The sequence below is a fragment of the Ictalurus punctatus genome, chromosome 23 (genome assembly GCF_001660625.3).
Source record: "Ictalurus punctatus breed USDA103 chromosome 23, Coco_2.0, whole genome shotgun sequence".
NCBI classification, from domain to species: domain Eukaryota; kingdom Metazoa; phylum Chordata; class Actinopteri; order Siluriformes; family Ictaluridae; genus Ictalurus; species Ictalurus punctatus.
The window spans coordinates 6087608-6106908 of record NC_030438.2 but is presented as its reverse complement, the minus strand read 5'-3'; the positions used below and the strand labels follow the sequence as shown (position 1 = coordinate 6106908).

The following is a 19301-nucleotide window of genomic DNA, read 5'->3' as shown; positions in this document are numbered from 1 at the left end:
CTCATTACCCATGAGCACTTTCATCTCCGAGCTGTGTGGTTTTCACTGTTTTTCTAGCGCATATTAAAATTAGAGTTGCCTCGTTACAACAGATATGGTTTCTTTTCGCTTCTTATGACTTTCTTCTCTCTCCCTCCTTTTGTGTGTGTGTGTGTGTGTGTGTGTGTGTGTGAGACAGCGCTATCCTGCATGGGCGTCGGACGTGAAGCCGGTGAGAGGCACAAGCCCACAGGCACAGCGACGTGCTCTACAGCTGGAGGAGCTTCTCTTTTCTAAAGAGCTGGAGAACATGGGCAAGCACCTCGCTGGTTAGTATTAAACACACACACACACACACACACAAAACAAAACAGGCGGTGTCTCTGTTTTCTCACATCAGAGAACATAGTGACAAAACCCTCTGATTACTCCAGCCATCTTTGATTCATTTCCAGACGTCTCTCAACACAGTTGAAGCGTGTGAGTGACAGAAAAGGAGCTCAAGCTTTGTGTGTGTGTGTGTGTGTGTGTGTGTATGCACCAGGTTTGATCTCGCATCTCTTTGGGTTGCGGTCAAGCTCGAGAAGCATGAGAAATCACTCGTTTATTAAAAGCACAAGCACACAGAGTTGTAAATCTCTGCGATCTGACATGTGTTAAGCATTTGTTTGTTTATGGCGGTTCTCCATTTATTTAATACATTTTTTAAATCTGGTTAGCTGTTGTACAGGACATAAATTTCGGATCTTAAGAGGGACGTAGACCTCGCTGAGAACACTTAAGGGCTTTGAGTCAGCATGGTTTGCAGCTGTGTGTTGTGTTTGTACCACACCTACAGTACGTGTGTGTGTGTGTGTGTGTGTATGAGACACAAATATTATACTTGGTCCTTTAATTATTGAGGAAAATGATCCAGTATCACATATCATATCTGTGAGTGGCCAAAGTATGTGAACCTCTAAGATTAGCAGTTCATTTGAAGGTGAAATTAGAGTCAGGTGTTTTCAATCAATACTGTAGGATGACGATCAGGTGTGAGTGAGCACCCTGTGTTATTTAAAAGAACAGGGATCTATCGGAGTCTGATCTTCACAACACATGTTTGTTGGAATTGTATCATGACAGGAGCAAAGGAGATTTCTGAGGACCTCTGGAAAAGCTTGTTGACACTTATCAGGCTGGAAAAGGTTACAAAACCTTTCTCTAAAGAGTTGGGACTCCACCAATCCACAGTCCGACATGACCAAGTATGATATTTTTGTCTCATTTGTTTAATTGGGTTCTCTTTATCTACTTTTAGGACTTGGGTGTAAATCGGACAGTGTTTAAGGTCAAATTTATACAGAAATGTCGAAAATTCGAAAGGGTTCACAAACTTTCAAGCACCAGCATACTGTATCTAGGAGTATCCGTAATCATAGTCGAGAAAATAGTAGGGATGGTCAAAGGAAAAGCAGAAAAACACGGGAATAGGAAAACGAGGCTAGAAACAAGGCTCAGTAATGCGCCGTAACACTGGTAAGACTTCCAAAAGAGACAGAATCAGTACGTTTACACGGACGACAATAATCCGATATTAACCTGATTAAGACGATACTCTGATTAAGAATCTAGCATGTAAACAGCAATTATTCATGACCTTAATCCGATTAAGGTCATACTCGAAGTAAACACAGATGGAATTAAGACGTGTGGAGTATTCCTGTTTCAGTCGCATTATCGCCGTGTATTACAGACATGTACACACTTTAATCACACTATTCACGCCGTGTGGGAGTTTTCACCGCATTATGCGACACGACGTGTACACACACGGCAAACGAAGAGAGCACGGCTGCGTTCAAAACCGCGTACTTACGTGCCTCGGCTACTATATAGTAGGTAAGTACGTGATTTGGGACGCAGCCCATGGTTTTAGTCAGTTGTCCATTTGCACATGACAAATAATTAACCGCACTTGAAGCGTTTGTAAAATTAAAAATAAAAACACCCAAAACTGTATACGGTACCATAACGAAGACGAACCGTATGTCGATACGTGAAATTCCGGAGGGACGTCGAAACAGAGTGGCGCGGGGACGTAATGACGTGTGCCGTTAATCGTTCTATGTTCTATGACATGTAAAACCTGAACATGAAAGGAATATTCTAAATGCAACTCATGTAAACACCTTAATCAGAATATTGTCTTATTCAGAATAAGGTCAATAATTAGATTACTGCTGTCCATGTAAACGTACTGAGTGAAACAACAATATTAGAGACTAATCAAGAACTAAACACAAAGCAGGTGAATACAATAGGGTTGCACGTCAATGACAGGACGGGGCAGAGACGAGGATGGAACAAAAACAATGAGTATATGTTTTAAAAAAAAAACACGACAGGGGCTAATTACAAAACACGGAAACAGCACTATTTGGACGAGAGCCAATACAATGCAACGTTTTAGAAAACAAATTCTAGCTTGATCTTAAAAATCACTATAGTCTTCCATGACATCAAAGTGGAGTGTATCTATTCCATACATATATGCTTTCAGATAGCCTTTAAGAATGCCTTTGACGAAGAAGAACATATTAAAATCGTTCTCATGGCTGGATCGGGGAAACTGTCGCAAAGGTTGCAGTGCAGGAAACATGGCAAGCCCATCACACATGACACTGCTGCCAAACTTATTAACAATATTCGAAAAGACCAGAAGTGTTACGGATCGACCGAGAACTGGATGTCCGCGAACGTCCGCCGACGAAGGCACGACCGACGTGGTGCTGGCAAACATATGTACTTCCCTGTGTATGGAGTCTTTTGGGGCACCTTGTATAACAGATCAATGGAATTCCCAGATTTTTTTCGCTAATTTTCCCCATGAGGAAGTGGATTTGACCGTCCAACAGCCTAATTCACTACTTTCATGCTTTTATTAGCTGTTAATGCCTTCCATGTTGAGAGCTAGCTCTTTTGCTTTTGTGTACTTATTCCACCCAGTTATGTGGTCAACTAAATCTCCTGGCTATTTAATAAAAAAAAAAATTTCCTACAGTATAAAGCAGTGAATTTACATTATGGCTGTATCGTTATTATTATTATTATTATTATTATTATTTCCTCCTGTGTAAGAGCGTTTTTGCTTCGTGTGGATAACTCGTGTATGCTGTAACCCCAAACGTCTGTCTCTTAACGTAACAACGTTCCACATGACTTATCTTCCTGCTTAGGGATGAGTTTCGTACTCCATATTATTCAAAGCGACAATACATTTTTCCTTCTTTTTCTGATCAAAGACTGTTGAGAAAAGCTTCGATTAGATCTACTCCCGAGCTTACGTTTCTTCGCCGTTTCTTTAAAGTCATCCTCTCTCGTTTAATCATTCCTAATCGAGACCGAGATCGGATCTGATTTAGCCACACGCCACTCAGTACACAGACATAAACAATTATTCCAGCCAGCCATGATGATGTGAATTTTTCCAGAAAAAATAAAAAAATCATTTCAGTAAAGTGATACGTGAACGGAGAACGAGAATGAGCAACGTGATAGACGTTAGGGAGATGGTTCCAATATCCGAATTAAATCTGATGAACATCTGGATATGCTCTGAGAGCGGAATTTTGGCATTCCGTCCAGTAATATTAATTACGAACGCGATCGTTAATAACGTCAGGGTGCCAAGACAGCATTTTATTTAACTGAAAACTGTGAATTTGCTCCAGCTGTTGAACTTTACCACAAAATGAAGGGTAGACTATTAATAGGTTAAAAGATATCCGATCTCCAGGAAGCGAGTCTGTCTTAATTAGACTTTGGTGAAGCCAAAAATGACTTCACTTATTAACGCGCTCATGCTTGATTTGAATAGCGTTTCAAGACCAGCAATTAGCACACATCCTTACACCCATACAGTTGATGAACAGAGGTGAAATTTATCTAAGGTTGGTTCCTGAAAATGTGGAAAATGGTCAGGTTTTAAATAACTTCTGCTCGGCTCAGTACAGTCCAAGAGACTGTGTTAGATTCCAGGAATTTCCTAGGTTGACGTGAAGTTTAATTTGTGCTTAAACCATATAGAGTTCATGGCCCTACTTAAAAATAACAATAACGCAAATATAGTAGTTTAGCACCTGCAGCGTGATTTAGCGCACTTCAGAAGCGACAATGGTATGTGCTCATTATCTGCGTTTACATGGACAACAATAATCCACTCTTAATCCGATTAAGACCATACTCTAATTAAGAAACTAGCATGTAAACAGCAATTTTTACTGACCTTAATCTAATTAAGGTCATAATCGAATTAAGCAATAATCTGATTAAGACAGGTGGAGTACTCCTGTTTTAGTCGCATTATGGACGTGTAGCAGTGACATGTAAGCACCTTAATCACATTATGAACGTCGTGTGAGAGTTTTCACCGCATTTTGCGACAGGACACGATCACACACGGCAGTTTTACGTTTTACGGCGAACAACAGAGTTCGGCTGTGTCCCAAATCGCATACTTTCCTACTACAGGCCTGTAGTGGGGAAAAATACACGTATCTCGGCTACTATATAGACGGTAACTACGCGATTTGGGACACACCCACCGCTTCAAGCAGTTGTCTATTAGCACGTAAAGCATAGCAAATAATTAACTGCACTTAAAGCGTTCGTAAAAAAATAAAAATAAAAACACCCAAAACTGTATACGGTACCATAACGTAGATGAACTGTATGTTGATACGTGAAATTCTGGAGGGACGGCGTGGCGCGGTGACGTAATGACGCGGGCTGTTAATCTAATTATGTTCTAAAACATGTAAAACGGGAACATGACAGGAGTATTCTAAAAGCGACTCGTGTAAACACCTTAATCACATTATTATCTTAATCAGAGTAAGGTCGATAATTAGGATACTGCTGTCCATGTAAACGTAGTCAGTGTTAAAACCGAAGAGCAGGTATTTTATTTGCACAAGCCCATTTCCATCAGTTGAAGACAAATTTATACTACTAGCACTATGTTTAAGTAATGAGAAGGTTTATCATGATTAAGCTGCGTTCAAGCCATGTCGTAATTACCGTAATTACCAGATTCCGAATCGTAAAAAGGCGTCCAACAACTTTCAACTTGTAAACTAGGAATTTTCTGAGCGCTCCGACTTGTACCACATGACTGCTGCGACATCATGCGGAAACACTCGAAATGGGGTGGCTTCAGCGGTAAGATGTAATAAAGTGTAATAATTTGTATAATTGACTATTATTAATGTCTTAAAGTGCACCTCTTATGGTTTGTCAAATATTACCTTGCATGAAGCGTGTTATAGAGATGTTTGTGAATGTAGAAATGTCTGCAAAGTTTAAAAAACTCAAAGCGCACGACAGACGGAGTTATCGACTCCTGAAAGAAGGAACCGATTCTGAACAGCTGAAACGAGTCGTTAGTGATTCCAGCCTTTACTTCCTGTACAAACCTACGTAGGTTTGTAACAAAAAGCCCCGCATCTGGTCTTCATTGGCTGCTCACTGACAGCGGTAAACCAATCACAACAGACTGGGATGTCTGACCAATCAGAGCAGAGTATGCTCTCTGAAAGGAGGAGTTTAGAACAAATCCTTTAGAACGGATCATTTAACGAGTCGTTTGTGACACTGGGGGGAAAGGTAATGCTGCAGTTTAAATTATGAGCACATTGAAGTGTTTTTTTGACCTCGGACATGCAATACAGTTGCAATTGTCAACAGCATAATCTGAGTCTGAGGACGGGAACAGCTGGATACAGCTCCGGGTTGTCATCTAGTATTTACGATAATTCTGATATGGCGTGAACGCAGCCTTACGCCTCAGTAACACTAAATGTTAAAAATGATGACTTAATATTATCAGGGATCAACCTATGACTTTTGGGACTGAGCTCAACAAAAAAGTCATGGGTTGATCATCATTAGAACGTACTGAATATGCGTTCATTGCATTCACTTGTTAGTGTCAGTGTGCTTTAAAATGATTTACTTATATTACTTATATTAAAACATCAAGGACAGGAAAAAAAGGAAAGGAAAAAAACTTCTGGAATGGGGTGGGGTGAAAAAAATAGTTTTATGGATTTTTATTACTTGAATTAGTTCAAGTAATAAAAATATATTTAAAAATCTGAAAGATTTTTTTTTATTGGGGGTAGTTAGTAAATTGGCAACAATGTGCAATGGTGGAAAGTATCATATAGTAAAAAAAATCAACACAAAACTTATCAGTACAGATCAAATGATCACATTTTCAATAATAAAAGTTGCATTTTTCAATAATATGAGTTTATTATTGCCTATCCAAAAAATTGGACATAAATTAATTGTTAATTATATATATATATATATATATATATATATATATATATATATATATATATATATATATATATATATATATATATAAGAACAGATTCTTAGCACCAGTGAAGGAATTAGTGCATCCCCGGCATCCTAAATCCAGATTTAACCCTGACTGTTCCACCCAGAGCGTGTGGCAGAGTCATTCCCTGCATCCTGTTTACATCTGTGAGTGTGTAGCTGCGGTTTTTCCACTTTTACAGCATAAACAAGATCATGTGACATATCTAAACACAACCAGTCTTGCACCGGAGCTATATAGCTAACTCCTTCACTAGCTTACACTTACTTCTGACATTGCGAACCTGTTTTCAGTGACTTCTGACCTTGCTAACCCATAGATGAGCTTGGCTAGTAACGTAAAGCCGAATATGGTGTACTGTACAGAATATTATGTTTACTTTTAGTGATACCGTACAGTCTAGCACCTTGATCCAGACAGTTTTAGATGTACCTTCAACTGTGTTTAAGGTATTGTCATTAACCAGGGTTGCCAGGTCTCAGCAAAAGTTCTAGCCCCACTACAAAAGACCTGAAGCTAGCCCCAATAGATTTTGGCTTTGGAAGAGGATGCATTTCCGATGCATCCACTTCATTATCCCTAGAAATTGTTCTGTACATCATAGACACATTGTCTGTAGTTACACTTTGCCTTTTTTTGTAGAAATGTATTAGATGTAATCAGATCATTAGCTTTACAACTAGATCTTGATGAGTATTTTTACACTCTGGGAGCCTGCCAATAACGATCTGTCTGCTGATCGTACCCCTAGAATGGGGCAGAGTGATTTGTGCCCCAGTGGGCCTCTTTTAGTGCTTTTTGCAGTTCCCATTTTTGACCATCAGGTGCAATGATAACTTTATGGACTATAGAGTAAGTGTGTCAGTAGCTGCCCTATGATTGCCTTACATCAGCTTATAGCTGAGAAATAACAACATTTATTTATTTATTTTTTAAATGTGGACAAGCTGCCACTGTGTGCTACATAGGTTTTTTTTTTTTTTTAACAGTTTGTTAAATTACAATTTGGAGTAAGAATGTCAGAGAAATACACAGTACAGTAGAAGTAAATTCTGTCACAGAAGGTACAATGTAAATGTAGCCTTAAAGGTACAGCAATGGACATTAAGAGTCAAAAAGGTGAAAAATGTAGATTAAACACACTGTGTCATTGTAGCACAGTAAGAGTCTTCAGTGCGGAAGACATTGCGCTTTCAGGTCTCTCGGCTCTCGAAGTCTTCGTATGGTGGATTGTGATACCTTCACCCATGTGGAGGTTGTTGGTGATGTCACTGACTGTTGTTTGAGGGGGTTTGTTCACAGCGCTTGTTGTTGTTGTTTTTCTTGGCCGACCCATTCGGTGTCTGTAGCTCGGTACACCAGTGTTTTTTTCTTTGTCAGGACATTCCAAATGGTTGTATTGGCTATGTCCAATGTTTAAGCAGTGCCTCTGATTGATTTTCCCTCTTTTCTCAGATTCAAAATGACTTGCTTTTCTCCCATAGTCAGCTCTCTGATCTTCATGTGGGTTTATCCTTTTTAACAACAAATGCAGTCCTCACAGGTGAAACCGAAGGCTAAATCTAAGAGTAGATGTTCAGATCTATCTATTGTTTAAACCGTCAATCTAACAGGACACACCTGGGAAACAAGAAGCACCTGTCAGTCACATGGTGTTATGTCCTATGTTGTTTAACACATCTACCTATAAATACCAGGAAATAAAAGCTAAAATTCGAAACTCTCTTCACATATTCAACGTTTGATCTCAAACCCAAATGTCTTATACTAGAGCAAAAACAAAGGAATTGCCCTTGCCTTTCCCATTAGTTTCTGAGGGGACTGTAGATAAGATTTATGTCACAACATTCCATCATTCTTCACTAACCTAAGTTTACAAAAAATTAACTCGGTAGGGACTGTAACAAATTATACATTACGGTCTGACAAACACATGAATCTAAACTGATCAGAAACCAGGAAATATCCACAAAACACAGATAAATCTGGAATTAATTTACATAGGGGTTTTTTTTCGGCCATGTTTCCCGCAATAGACGTCTGACTCTGTGTGTGGACGACATGTGGAATATACATACTCTATGTGATCCGAATTTGTAATCTCGTAATTCTGTTATGAACATGATCATTTTTGCCCATGGTAGAAGAAGTGATGCTTTACGAAATACACATCACCGCGTTCTTGCATGTCACGCATGTGTGCTTCCCAGGACTCCCAGGAGTCCTATTTTGGAGAATAGAACTCTTCCATGAAGGAAAATCCCAGAAAAAGAGCGGTGCTAATCACATAAAAGCGTAGTGAGAACAGCCCAGATGTTCTTTCTGAGAAAGACGGAGCAAACAGCAACATCTGAACACCTACCAAAGCCAACGAGTATATTTCGGATTCGAATACTGAAGCTGTGGCTCTGTTAAGTGTGTTTTGAACGCTGTCAGAGGAAGCAACCTCTCACACAATTTACACAGCCAGTAAATACTCCTACCCGGAGCTATTAAAAACACTCCGGGACAAACAGCAGGAAACGATGCTCTCACGCTGCTGACTAAATATGTGAGGGATTAGACGGCAGCCGCATGTGTGTATCACCACACGCATAAGTGGATGTGGGTGACTGTAACACTTTTAAATAGCTTGTACATTCATTTATCCCATTGTTCATTCATATATTTTTTTGAATTGCCACAGCTCTTGAATTCTTGAATCTGATTAGGCAGGAGGTCCATCCATCCATCCATCCATCCATCTTCTATACCGCTTATCCTTTTCAGGGTCACGGGGAAACCTGGAGCCTATCCCAGGAAGCATCGGGCACAAGCCGGGGTACACCCTGGACAGGGTGCCTATTAGGCAGGAGGTGTTTGATTTAATTTTCTTTAAATCACAGGTTTATATTAACCCTTTCTCGGAGGGCACGTGCATTCCACCGGCGGAATGGAAATCGAATGATATTTTCAATCAGTATAAACAAATGAGTTATTTAATCGCCACAAGTCTGCTATACGATTAGTCAGGACACTGTTGGGTTTCTGTTTGTAGAGTATCGTGACTCTGTGTTTAGCTAGTGAGCAGGGAGATGGGAAAGGGGAGGAGTTTGAGCCCAGTGCTGGGCAAACAATTCACACGTCTCTACAATAACACTGGTACATTTATATTTATGGCATTTGGCAGACACCCTTCTAAAGACCGACTTACTTTCATCTCATTTATACAACTGAGCAGGTGAGGGTTAAGGGCCTTGCTCTTTTCCTATTACAGCACACCACGTTGTATTTTATCTCTTACTTCATTTATTTCTTTACTTGCTAATGAATTCATTTAATAATTTTTTAATATTCATCTATCCCATACATCAGCTGGTTAGTATTATGTGGAATGTTTTCTTAAGGTAACCCAAGGTAACATTGTGCTGTTGTTGATCCTACAGTAATACCAGTCTTTGAAACACAGCGCACAGCTTATTTCATGGGTTTTTGTTTCGTTTTCAACAGTTGTTTTAATTCTCAGGTCAAAATGACCCAAACATTTGCCAAATGTTCCTCTACTTTACAGTTTATTCATTAAAAGATCGCAAAGCAAGAAAGAGAAGTTTTATTCGAATTGTGAGGATCCAAAAGCTGGTCAGATGATAGGAAGATGTTGGAGACAGCTCTAATGGGCAAAACGGTTTAAAGAATATGTTTATCACTGCCAGAATGAAAGATTAACGAAAATAATCAACAACAGGGTAGTGTGATGTGGTCCGATGTAAAACGGAGTTATCTGTTATTGCCATAAAGTTGATTCTTTTCTTATAACAGCATGCATGAAGTGCTTTATTCCTCTTACACCTCTTAAATTGTCTGTCAAGTTCCTGACGATTAGTCGTTACTATAGAAACGATAACATATTTGAATGAGTGGCCTCGGAAAATTAAGCAGCACCTTTCAACCAATCAGATTTTCGAATTCGATGACACTCTGGTATAAGTACCACGATAAAGAAAGAACGCCTGTGGAACCGTAACCCACAAAATGTAACCTTTGTGCATTCTTCGTTTTGTCCTAAGGCTTATAAAAACTTTTGGACTCGATGTTATCGGTTGAGAAGCTACATTCATTTATTCCATTAATCCACTTTTATTCTCTCCAGAGGTGGAGAAGGACTTGGCCAAGCTGGCTGAACAAGGGAAGCTCAGTAGAAGTCCCATCAGCCCTCACAGCAGCCTGCTCCTGCCCGTGAACCCCCACAGTGCCAACGCGCTGCCCATGTCAGGCTTCAGCTCCAAGCCCAACTCACCAAGCAAGACTCCCATGCTGCCGCTCATCATCAGCCGGACTAAATCTCCCAGCAACCCCTGCAGCCGAGCCCAGACTCCCAGCAGACCACAGACGCCCAGCAGGCCCCTGACCCCCAACAGCCTCATGATGCGCTCTCTACCCACTACTAGCCACGGAAACCCAGATCGTATGTACAGGCGCTCGAGGAGCAGACCGGTTACCCCGACTGGGCAAATAACACGACCTCTTCTGACCCCGCCAGGTCTCAGCAGCACGGACAGCTTCAGTCTGCGCAGCACACTGTCTGAGGTGAGCCGCGTGACACACGGCCACGAAAGCCAAATCTTTCCAGATACAAAAGCAAAGTTCAAATACAAGATGATGTCTAAACAGGAAGTAGACCAAAATCCAAAGGTTTACTAACAGCACGTACTGTCTATTCAGTGCTACACTTTTATAGAAAATAAAGAGTGGTAAGTAGAAAGCTTTTAGGAAGCCAGGTACCCTTAACTGTCCAAAAAACCCTTGAGGAATCCTTTTTCTAAGAGTCCTGGGGCCATGCTTATACAGTAGATGTTTGGCTAGAAATGACGCTGTCATGGTGAGGTTGTTTATTAGCTGTAGTTGTAGCAGGAGTCACAGAGAACTTTTAGCTACAGGACCGGCATGCTACGCTAGCTAAATCTTAGGTGGTATATGGTATACTTTGACAGGATTGGCTTCTGTTATAGGTCATGGAGAAGATGCTGATCCATATATCGAGACTCGGATATTGAAATCCTACAATTGTCTATCTATTAGCAACGCAAGCTAGCTTATTAGCAGTTACGAAATTGTACAGAGGAGCAAGAACAACCGGATTTATTTGTCAATTGTTTTGCAGGCGCATTTACTCCGGAATGGGGGTGGGGGGCGGTTAGGGGGGTGGTTAAGAGGGGTTATCCTATGAGAACGAAAATTAGCTATGTTACTGCTATTTCCAGGCCATTTTTGAATTAAAATGACTGGAAATGACACTTTCATGGATACTAAAGTAATTAATCTGAGCCAGAAGTTGGAGCAGGGTTTCTGGAACAGATCTGTGTCACACTCAGACATCACATCGGTGTTAAATCATTCTCGGCCACGTTCAGATACAGCAGCGCAGCACGACCGGAGCTTCTGTCATGGGCCCAACGCAGGCTTGTAAAGGATCTGGGAAGCGTGTAAAGCTCGTAAACCTGAGGTCGGTGATTTAGCCACCAGTAAAATTTGACACATATCTGAGATTAGATATATATACGGACTGGTTTTCTCATCTTCCTGTATTTCATTTTTAGTATTTTTCGTGGACCTCATCACAGGAGCGCTGTTCGACCCGAAACGGCTTTATTAGGCACTATAATCGTCACTAGCGGGAGTTTACAGTTTCACCGTGGCTCCTTAACAGATCCTACACTTAATACTCTAGTGATGTTATGAGAAACATCAGGTCACTGAACGCTCTTTGATTCGAGCCACCTGGCGTGCTGTTGGAGTGGAAACAGTTATTCGGCAGCGTGCCTCGCAGATCGGATGTGCAGGAACACAGGCGATGGAGGACGATTTGTCTTTCTTTTTCGCCTTCCTGTGGGTAATTTAGGCCTGAAATGTAGCAAAGATGCATGACTGCATCCTCTGCCTGGTAGGCCTTGGACCAGCGTCACCTTATAGCACTGAAAGACAAGAAGGCATAAAAGTGCACAGAAGGGAACGCAGGGCAATTTATTTATTAGACGGTGGCCCCGAGGACCCGACTCCGAGGTGCACTTTAGCTCAAAGAAAAATAAAAACATCTGTAAAAGTAATGGGTCTGACAAGCACGCGTGCCAGCTCTCTTCCTTTCTGCTTCGAGTTTGCCGTAGATGAAGATCTCAGCGTAATGCGAAGATTGGACTTTTCCGTACGCTAATACACCAGCACTGATAGACTCATTCGACATGGGAGCAACTAGAATGCTGACTATTATTAGGGCTTTGACTGATTTACTCAAAGTTTTCCTTAAGCACTGATATCCTAGCTCTAAAGAATATTAACAACATACAACATACAGCTGTGTTATTTCCTTTCTGTCCTTTGACTATGTACAGTATCTGAATGTGATCTTGAAGACTTCCTTTTGACAGAAAACTAAAAATGACAGTTTTACCTCTGAATGGTACAAAGCTCTGACACTGGAGACTCCTTCCGAAACGTAGAAATAAACGTCTCCGTACAGAAAACTTCAGCATCGTAATGTACAGTATACACATTTAAATAAAAAATGAGTATATGTGACGTGTCTGCCGTACAAGTCCCTGTGTAAGAAGCAGTAATGTTACTGTGAAGCCAGAACTGCTGTCAGAGCTGCTGTTCTAGAAAAATAAACACATTCTGACCAAAGCATACAGTGATAATCCTTTACCATCTCAGACCATGTGCGGTGTATCAGAGTGTCCAGTTCAACGTTCTTTTTAATGTTATCATGAGTGTAATTTTCAATCCTGTGTGATCTCGTGTGTGTGTGTGTGTGTAGGATGAGTTTTACCGGCAGCTGCAGGCCGTCAGACAGCCTTGGCTCATCCCCAGTGACACTGAGAGTGAGTGCATGGAGCGTCCAGAGCAGGACAAGTGTGAGTATATGAAAGCTTTCCAACACGGTTACATTTACAATCAACTTTACTCAGCACTTACCGGAACTGCTGTAGTGCTCCCTGTCTCTCTCTCTCTGTCTCTCTCTCTCTGTCTCTCTCTCTCTGTCTGTCTCTGTCTCTCTCCCTGTCTCTCTCTCTCTGTCTCTCTCTCTCTGTCTCTCTCTCTCTGTCTGTCTCTGTCTCTCTCCCTGTCTCTCTTTCTGTCTCTCTCTCTCTCTCTCTGTCTCTCTCCCTGTCTCTCTGTGTCTCACTCTCTGTCTCTCTCTGCCTCTCCCTCTCTGTCTCACTCTCTGTGTCTCTGTCTCTGTCTGTCTCTCCTTGTTCTCTCTCTCTCTTTCTGTCTCGCTCTCTCTCTCTCTCTCTCTGTCTCACTCTCTGTGTCTCTGTCTCACTCTGTCTGTCTCTCTCTGTCTCTCTCTCTCTCTCTCTAAAATACAAATTGATAAATACAAAAGCTAACCCTAAATTCACATCCACATGGTCTCAGACTTGCAAAAATCGTATCTATTCCAGCAACTCGAGTCGTATGGAGTGATACAAAATTGAAGATTAAGGTTAGAACAGGATTCGCTTTGGTACTAGATCGCCGTCCGCGCTACACGAACGAAAACGCATGTCACGTGACCATTCGTGCACACTGGACATGCGCATACAAGTGTAAACAGGAAGTCGGTTTCTAGTCCAAACCGGCGTTCCATGTAGGCGTTCTTACGCCGCTTGAGATGAGATTTGTTGCCGATCGCGCTAATCGTAGCTCGCCTGTTGCGCATGTAGGCAGCTGCGGTATTCTAAAATACAGAACTGAATTGCGCAGTGGCTGCTAAGAATGACGACAAAGCCAGCAAAGCTTGCGGTTCAGTCTGCGTGTTGTTGTGTGTACAATCAAGGTAGTGTAATGGTCATACGGTAGGGGCTTGACGAATCAGGGACGGATACACAATGATCTAGAAGACCCAATCAGGAAGCGAATGTGGGCGGAGCCACCCTTCGTTTTTAAAAGTCTTCGTTTCGGTCTGTTTACACTGAAACGCGAGCCTGGAGTTTTCAAAAAAAAAAAAGGGCTAGAAAGGGCTAAAGAAGTCCTTTTCTTATTATAGGATTTATAGTTTACATTTAATGTTGGGGAACTTCTGCAAGACAAGTTACTTCCTGTTATCTCTTACGTTGTAGTAGCTCCCTCACCAGCCTCTCTTATTTTCTCTTTTATACAGTTAATCAGACAAAAAAGAAACATCTTGTCATGTTATCGATCAACCCTGAATCGCAAAGTCCTGAAGACTTGCCCATGGAGAAAAAACTCGTGGACACTGGAGACTCCTTCCATAAATATTAGATATAAATATCTCCTGCTTTTCGTTGTTAAATAACAATCCGTTTGTTATTGGATATCGGTTTCTTATCCGTAAATCATAATCGAGCACTTAACGTCGCAGTGGTATAGCAGTATATTCAACACATCATCAAATAGAGAAGGATGTAGCGGTGGGGGTTTAAATTAATATTGATTACTGGTGTGTATACAGAACGGCTGTGTTTGTGTCTTTGCCGTGATATCTTCTTACCAAGAATATGAGAGTGATCTGATTACAAATGATATATACCCTGTTTTTATTCATCGCAATGCTTTTGATGCGACATTCTTCTAAAGTAATAGACACTGTCTATTAGGAGAGGAGCTGAGGTAGAACTGCCTGTGAGTTCCTTCAGCGTGCCAAGACGTTTTTAAAGCCCACCTCTCTCGGTATCACTACGCGGCTGCGCCTTGTTTGGCTTGGAGGCTGAAATGCAGCAGGCGCTTTGATTGTGTTCATATTGTCTAGTGGATTATAGCTAGGGTTTCGTTTTCAAAGGAAATACCGAAAGATTTAAGCGTGCACCAAGTCAGCAAAGGGATGGTTTTCTGCCCAAACTGTACCTCGGTGTCATTAATAAATACCGCTGGCCTCATTTTTCTCCGCTCGCATGGCACGGCCGGTGCAGCGCGTCCTCCAGGAGCCGTTAGTCTTTTAATGACATTAATGTTGTTTTAAATCAAAGTCCTGGCCCAGAAACAGTGCCTTCGAGCTTGTGCATTACGTAAAAGTGTGTGCATGTGTGTGTGGACAGCTGATTACTTCTTAATCTTTCTAAGTATTGTATTTAAGGGATTGCACAATGTTTTTTGCTCCAGCAAATGACTTCATTCAAGTGGAAAGGTCAGCCATTTTGGCTTAACCTTCATGTGTTATTAAATCTCAGTATCTTTTTTTTTTTTTTATCTCAGCTGACCCCCCCCGTCTGTTCTCTAAAACGCTGAAACGTTCTCCGATTAACATCCAGTAAACAACGTATCCAGATCTGAAACTGCAAAATTAGCAGGACAGGGCTCCGTCCAATTTTTAATCGAAATCATGGGGCAGGAACAAACGAAGTCTGACGAAATGCTACGCAGGAATTGCAATCAAATAAAAAAATGTAACTGTATACGAGAGCTGATCCAGCGGAATGCTGGTTTTCTTTTGCCAAATCAAATCTCATCAGCATATGCAGTAAAACATAGGTTCCTATATAGGACGAGAGTCGTGAGCCAGGAAGCCACTGGCACTGCCAACTAGCAGACATGTCTGTGTACTGTCTGGCATGCTGAAAGAGGTGCTCATTGAGTCGATCAGCAGGGGTTCACTTACCCCTCCTTTCCTGTCTGCACTTCCATGCCAGTGGTTGTTTCTGAGCCTGTTCCAAGCCTATGGTACGAACGCGAAGAGAGCGGGCAGCGCTCATAACCATTTCCTGTTATTCCGGAGACTTCCAGAATGGGCTAACCACTAACCCTGAAAGATGAAACACGGCCTTTTCGCCTTTCTCCTTCTTTTATTGTGGTTCGTGCGTTTGACCCAATTCCCAATGTTAGTTGATGAACAACCTGCTGTGGGCTAAAGTGTGTGTTCCACAACATGCGCAACATCACACTAAAACATCAACCACAAAGCAAATATTGGTTAAATGTCCCCAAGGATAGCCTGGATAACTGATTCCTTTATTAGCATAGCATTGTATTGGAGTACAGACAGGGTTTGATGTAAATCTAGACCCAGTGGAATCTTGGTACAGGATATTTATATTTAACCCACCCATCCACCCATCCGTCCACCTATCCATTTATTCTTTAATTCATAATGTAGGTACTTCTATGTATCCATCCATCCACCCTCTTCATCTTTCTTTTTATCTATTCGTTCATCCATCTGTCCAACCAAACATCCATCCAGCCATCTATGTCAGTGATTCAACCATCCATCTACCCATCCATCTACCAACGTCATACTGTCCCCGTGTCAGGTCCACTCCGTTTCGGAACTCCAATTCCCAGAATGCAGCGCAGCCTAGAAACATGGCGGAAACGGACTACAACTCCTAACTGGCACGCTTTCAGTCTCCAGAGTACTAAGCCTGTCGTATTGGATTTGTTTGCTGGACTGTACAACCTTATCCCTAACCATCCACCTATCTATGCATCCGTCTGCGTCATCCAACCATTCATACACCAATCCATCCACATCATTAATTCATCCGTCCATCCATGCATCCGTTTATCAATCCATGCATGCTGGAGGTGCTTCTGTACATTTATGCTGGGTTGATGGGTGAAAAGATGGGTACTTGCAAACCCATCTTTCATCCTACTTTCATCTATCACATCATCCATCCATCCATCCACACCATTCATCTGTCCATTTATCTATCCACCCAGCTATCAACATCATCCTTCCCACCTTGCTGTAAAACCGTTTCTTACATGCATCCATAACCATTTATCCATCTACCTTTCCATTAGGCCATCAATCCTTCCATCCATCCATTCATCCATCCATCCATCTGTGCTTCTAGTCATCAAGCAATCCATCCATGTATGCATACATTAATACATTTAGACTTCTTTTGTCCTTATGATCCATCCATTCAACCTCCACCCTAGATCTATCAATGTATATATGGTCTATAAATGATTTATTTCAGTGTCTTTGCCTGTTTCCTATTTATCTATCCGTCCGTCCGTCCGTCTGTCCAAACATCTAGTCTATTTTATTCTATTGTAGAATGGTTCCTTATGAAATCTTTTCCATCTGTGCTTGTTCGTAGGTAACCCTGGCGGAATGAGAGACGCCAGTAAGCGATCGGTGTTTTCAGGTAAGCCTGCTAAATGTTTGCTAAGCTATGAAGGCGTAAAAGCATCACGACACCACGAGTGTAGGAATCCTGACAACCCATTAGGAGAATTTAATGTTCCCCCACCGGTCTGTGTCAGTGATTTCATCCCAGACAAATCTCTGACGCTTAGCGTTTCCCTCCAAATTAGTCACGAATGAGTCAGATGCCTTCGCCTGCGTTTGTAGAGCTGCCTATTATTACCACATCTTTATTAGAAGATATAGAGCGCCTGCGAGAGTCGATGGCGCACCAGACTGCTGCTGAGAAAAGAGGCTGTTTTTGATGCCCATTTCCATTGACTCAGGCAGCTCCAGAAGTAAAGAAGTGAAGGAAGCGTCTGGCGGCTTCGTCTGCGGTCGTCGTTTCTTATGAGAGGGGGGATGGGTGGATTTTACGGAGGTTTCTCTGAGCAACCTCATCTAGATCCATGCACAAAAACACACATCATAAAATATCAGATTGGATGGCAATTCATACAGCAGTTCATTTTTCCACTTTCATGTTTATCTTTGGCATGTTCGAATATTAAAGGGTGTGTTTGTGGTCATTACCACAGTCATTATTCTTTTTAGTGGTTGGATTTGAATGAAGCCCGTTTCCAAACAACTAACGATTTTTGCCTCTGCTTTCTTTTTATTTACAGGCTTATAACATGACAACTGCAGACCGAGACCCAGTCATATTTATGCAATCTAAACGGGCATTTTGAACATTGTGAATAAGCCAGAGAGACTTATTTTTTATAATTCCTATTAAAAGAAAAAGGATTGTGTACTCTTTTTTTGTTTGTTTGTTTGTTTGTTTTTTCCACAGAGGTTAATATTTCTTAGAACCTGGCACATCTGTATGCTAAAGTACAAATACTTGAAATTAGAGAATGTAGTATGTTGGTAAGAATGCTGTCTATCTGCTCTGTTTGATTTGTTTGCCTTTTTAGCATGCTTCCCATTACTGAATTTTGGGAGAAAACCTTGACCCATGGCCTTGCATTGAAGTTATTTATGTATACGATTTTATGTGCCAACTGATTTTAAAAAAAAGACGAAGAAGAAGAAGAAATTTTTGATAACCATTTCCAGCAAAGGAAATGGCAGCCTTCTTTGGCGTTAGTTGGATATGTGAATGTTAAAGCTTGGTAGAGAAGCACCCTTAAGCCGGGTTTACACTGTATGATTTTCAGCCCAATTTTATCATTGCATATCATAAAAGAATTCGGCTGCGTGAGTGCGGCAGATTTAGTGCGATCTCATACAAAGAAATAAAGTTCTGTCAGTGTTTGAAATGTATAAGTAGCAATGTCGAAGCGTACAGAAAACCCCATCGTTATTACCTCAAGCTCACGTTGAAGAATGTTTGTGTTTTTCTGCTCAAGCCAGAACTTGAATGTAAACAAGCAGAACGTAGACATTTTTCTTTAATTGCAGGTCTATCGCTAGAGAAACTTCATTTGAAATAGAATTTGAGTACGATTTTTTGGGGGCTTTTTTCGGGGATCATCTCATACAGTGTAAAAGGCTTTATTCTGTATCACTGCCCTGGACGACCAACACAGCAAGCACTCTTTTACTTCCTACGATGAATGACAAAAGTAGCGTGTAGAACAAGATGAGATTTATTTGTTATTTTGTACTAATGATGCAGTACGTATATAGCCTGATACACCTTGTATGATGCAAATTAAACGGATTTATACGGTTCCTTGTCTTGTCCTGTGTCCGTTTGTACGGGATATACGATATACGTGCGTACCGTATAGCCGAATGTATGTGGACACCCCTCCTAATGATTGAGTTCAGGTGTTTCAGGCACACCCATTGCTAACAGGTGAATAAAAT

The 19301-nt window shown here is 41.3% G+C and overlaps 1 protein-coding gene across 3 annotated transcripts in view; it reads left to right on the top strand.

Annotated features, from left to right (window-relative positions):
- The window catches only part of c23h8orf34 (chromosome 23 C8orf34 homolog), an 85978-nt gene extending 66794 nt beyond the window's left edge, over nucleotides 1-19184 (top strand). The window contains exons 12-17 of one of the 3 annotated variants that reach the window (XM_053674970.1): nucleotides 179-308; nucleotides 1105-1226; nucleotides 10502-10936; nucleotides 13161-13257; nucleotides 17398-17445; nucleotides 18110-19184. In XM_053674970.1, the coding sequence (XP_053530945.1) occupies nucleotides 179-308; nucleotides 1105-1226; nucleotides 10502-10936; nucleotides 13161-13257; nucleotides 17398-17445; nucleotides 18110-18117 (840 nt within the window). In that variant the 3' untranslated portion in view covers nucleotides 18118-19184. Of the gene's footprint in view, nucleotides 1-178; nucleotides 309-1104; nucleotides 1227-10499; nucleotides 10937-13160; nucleotides 13258-17397; nucleotides 17446-18109 lie in introns of all 3 variants that reach the window. The other 2 variants (XM_017452684.3, XM_017452685.3) reach the window with 2 other exon arrangements.
- Nucleotides 19185-19301: the final 117 nt, after the last annotated feature.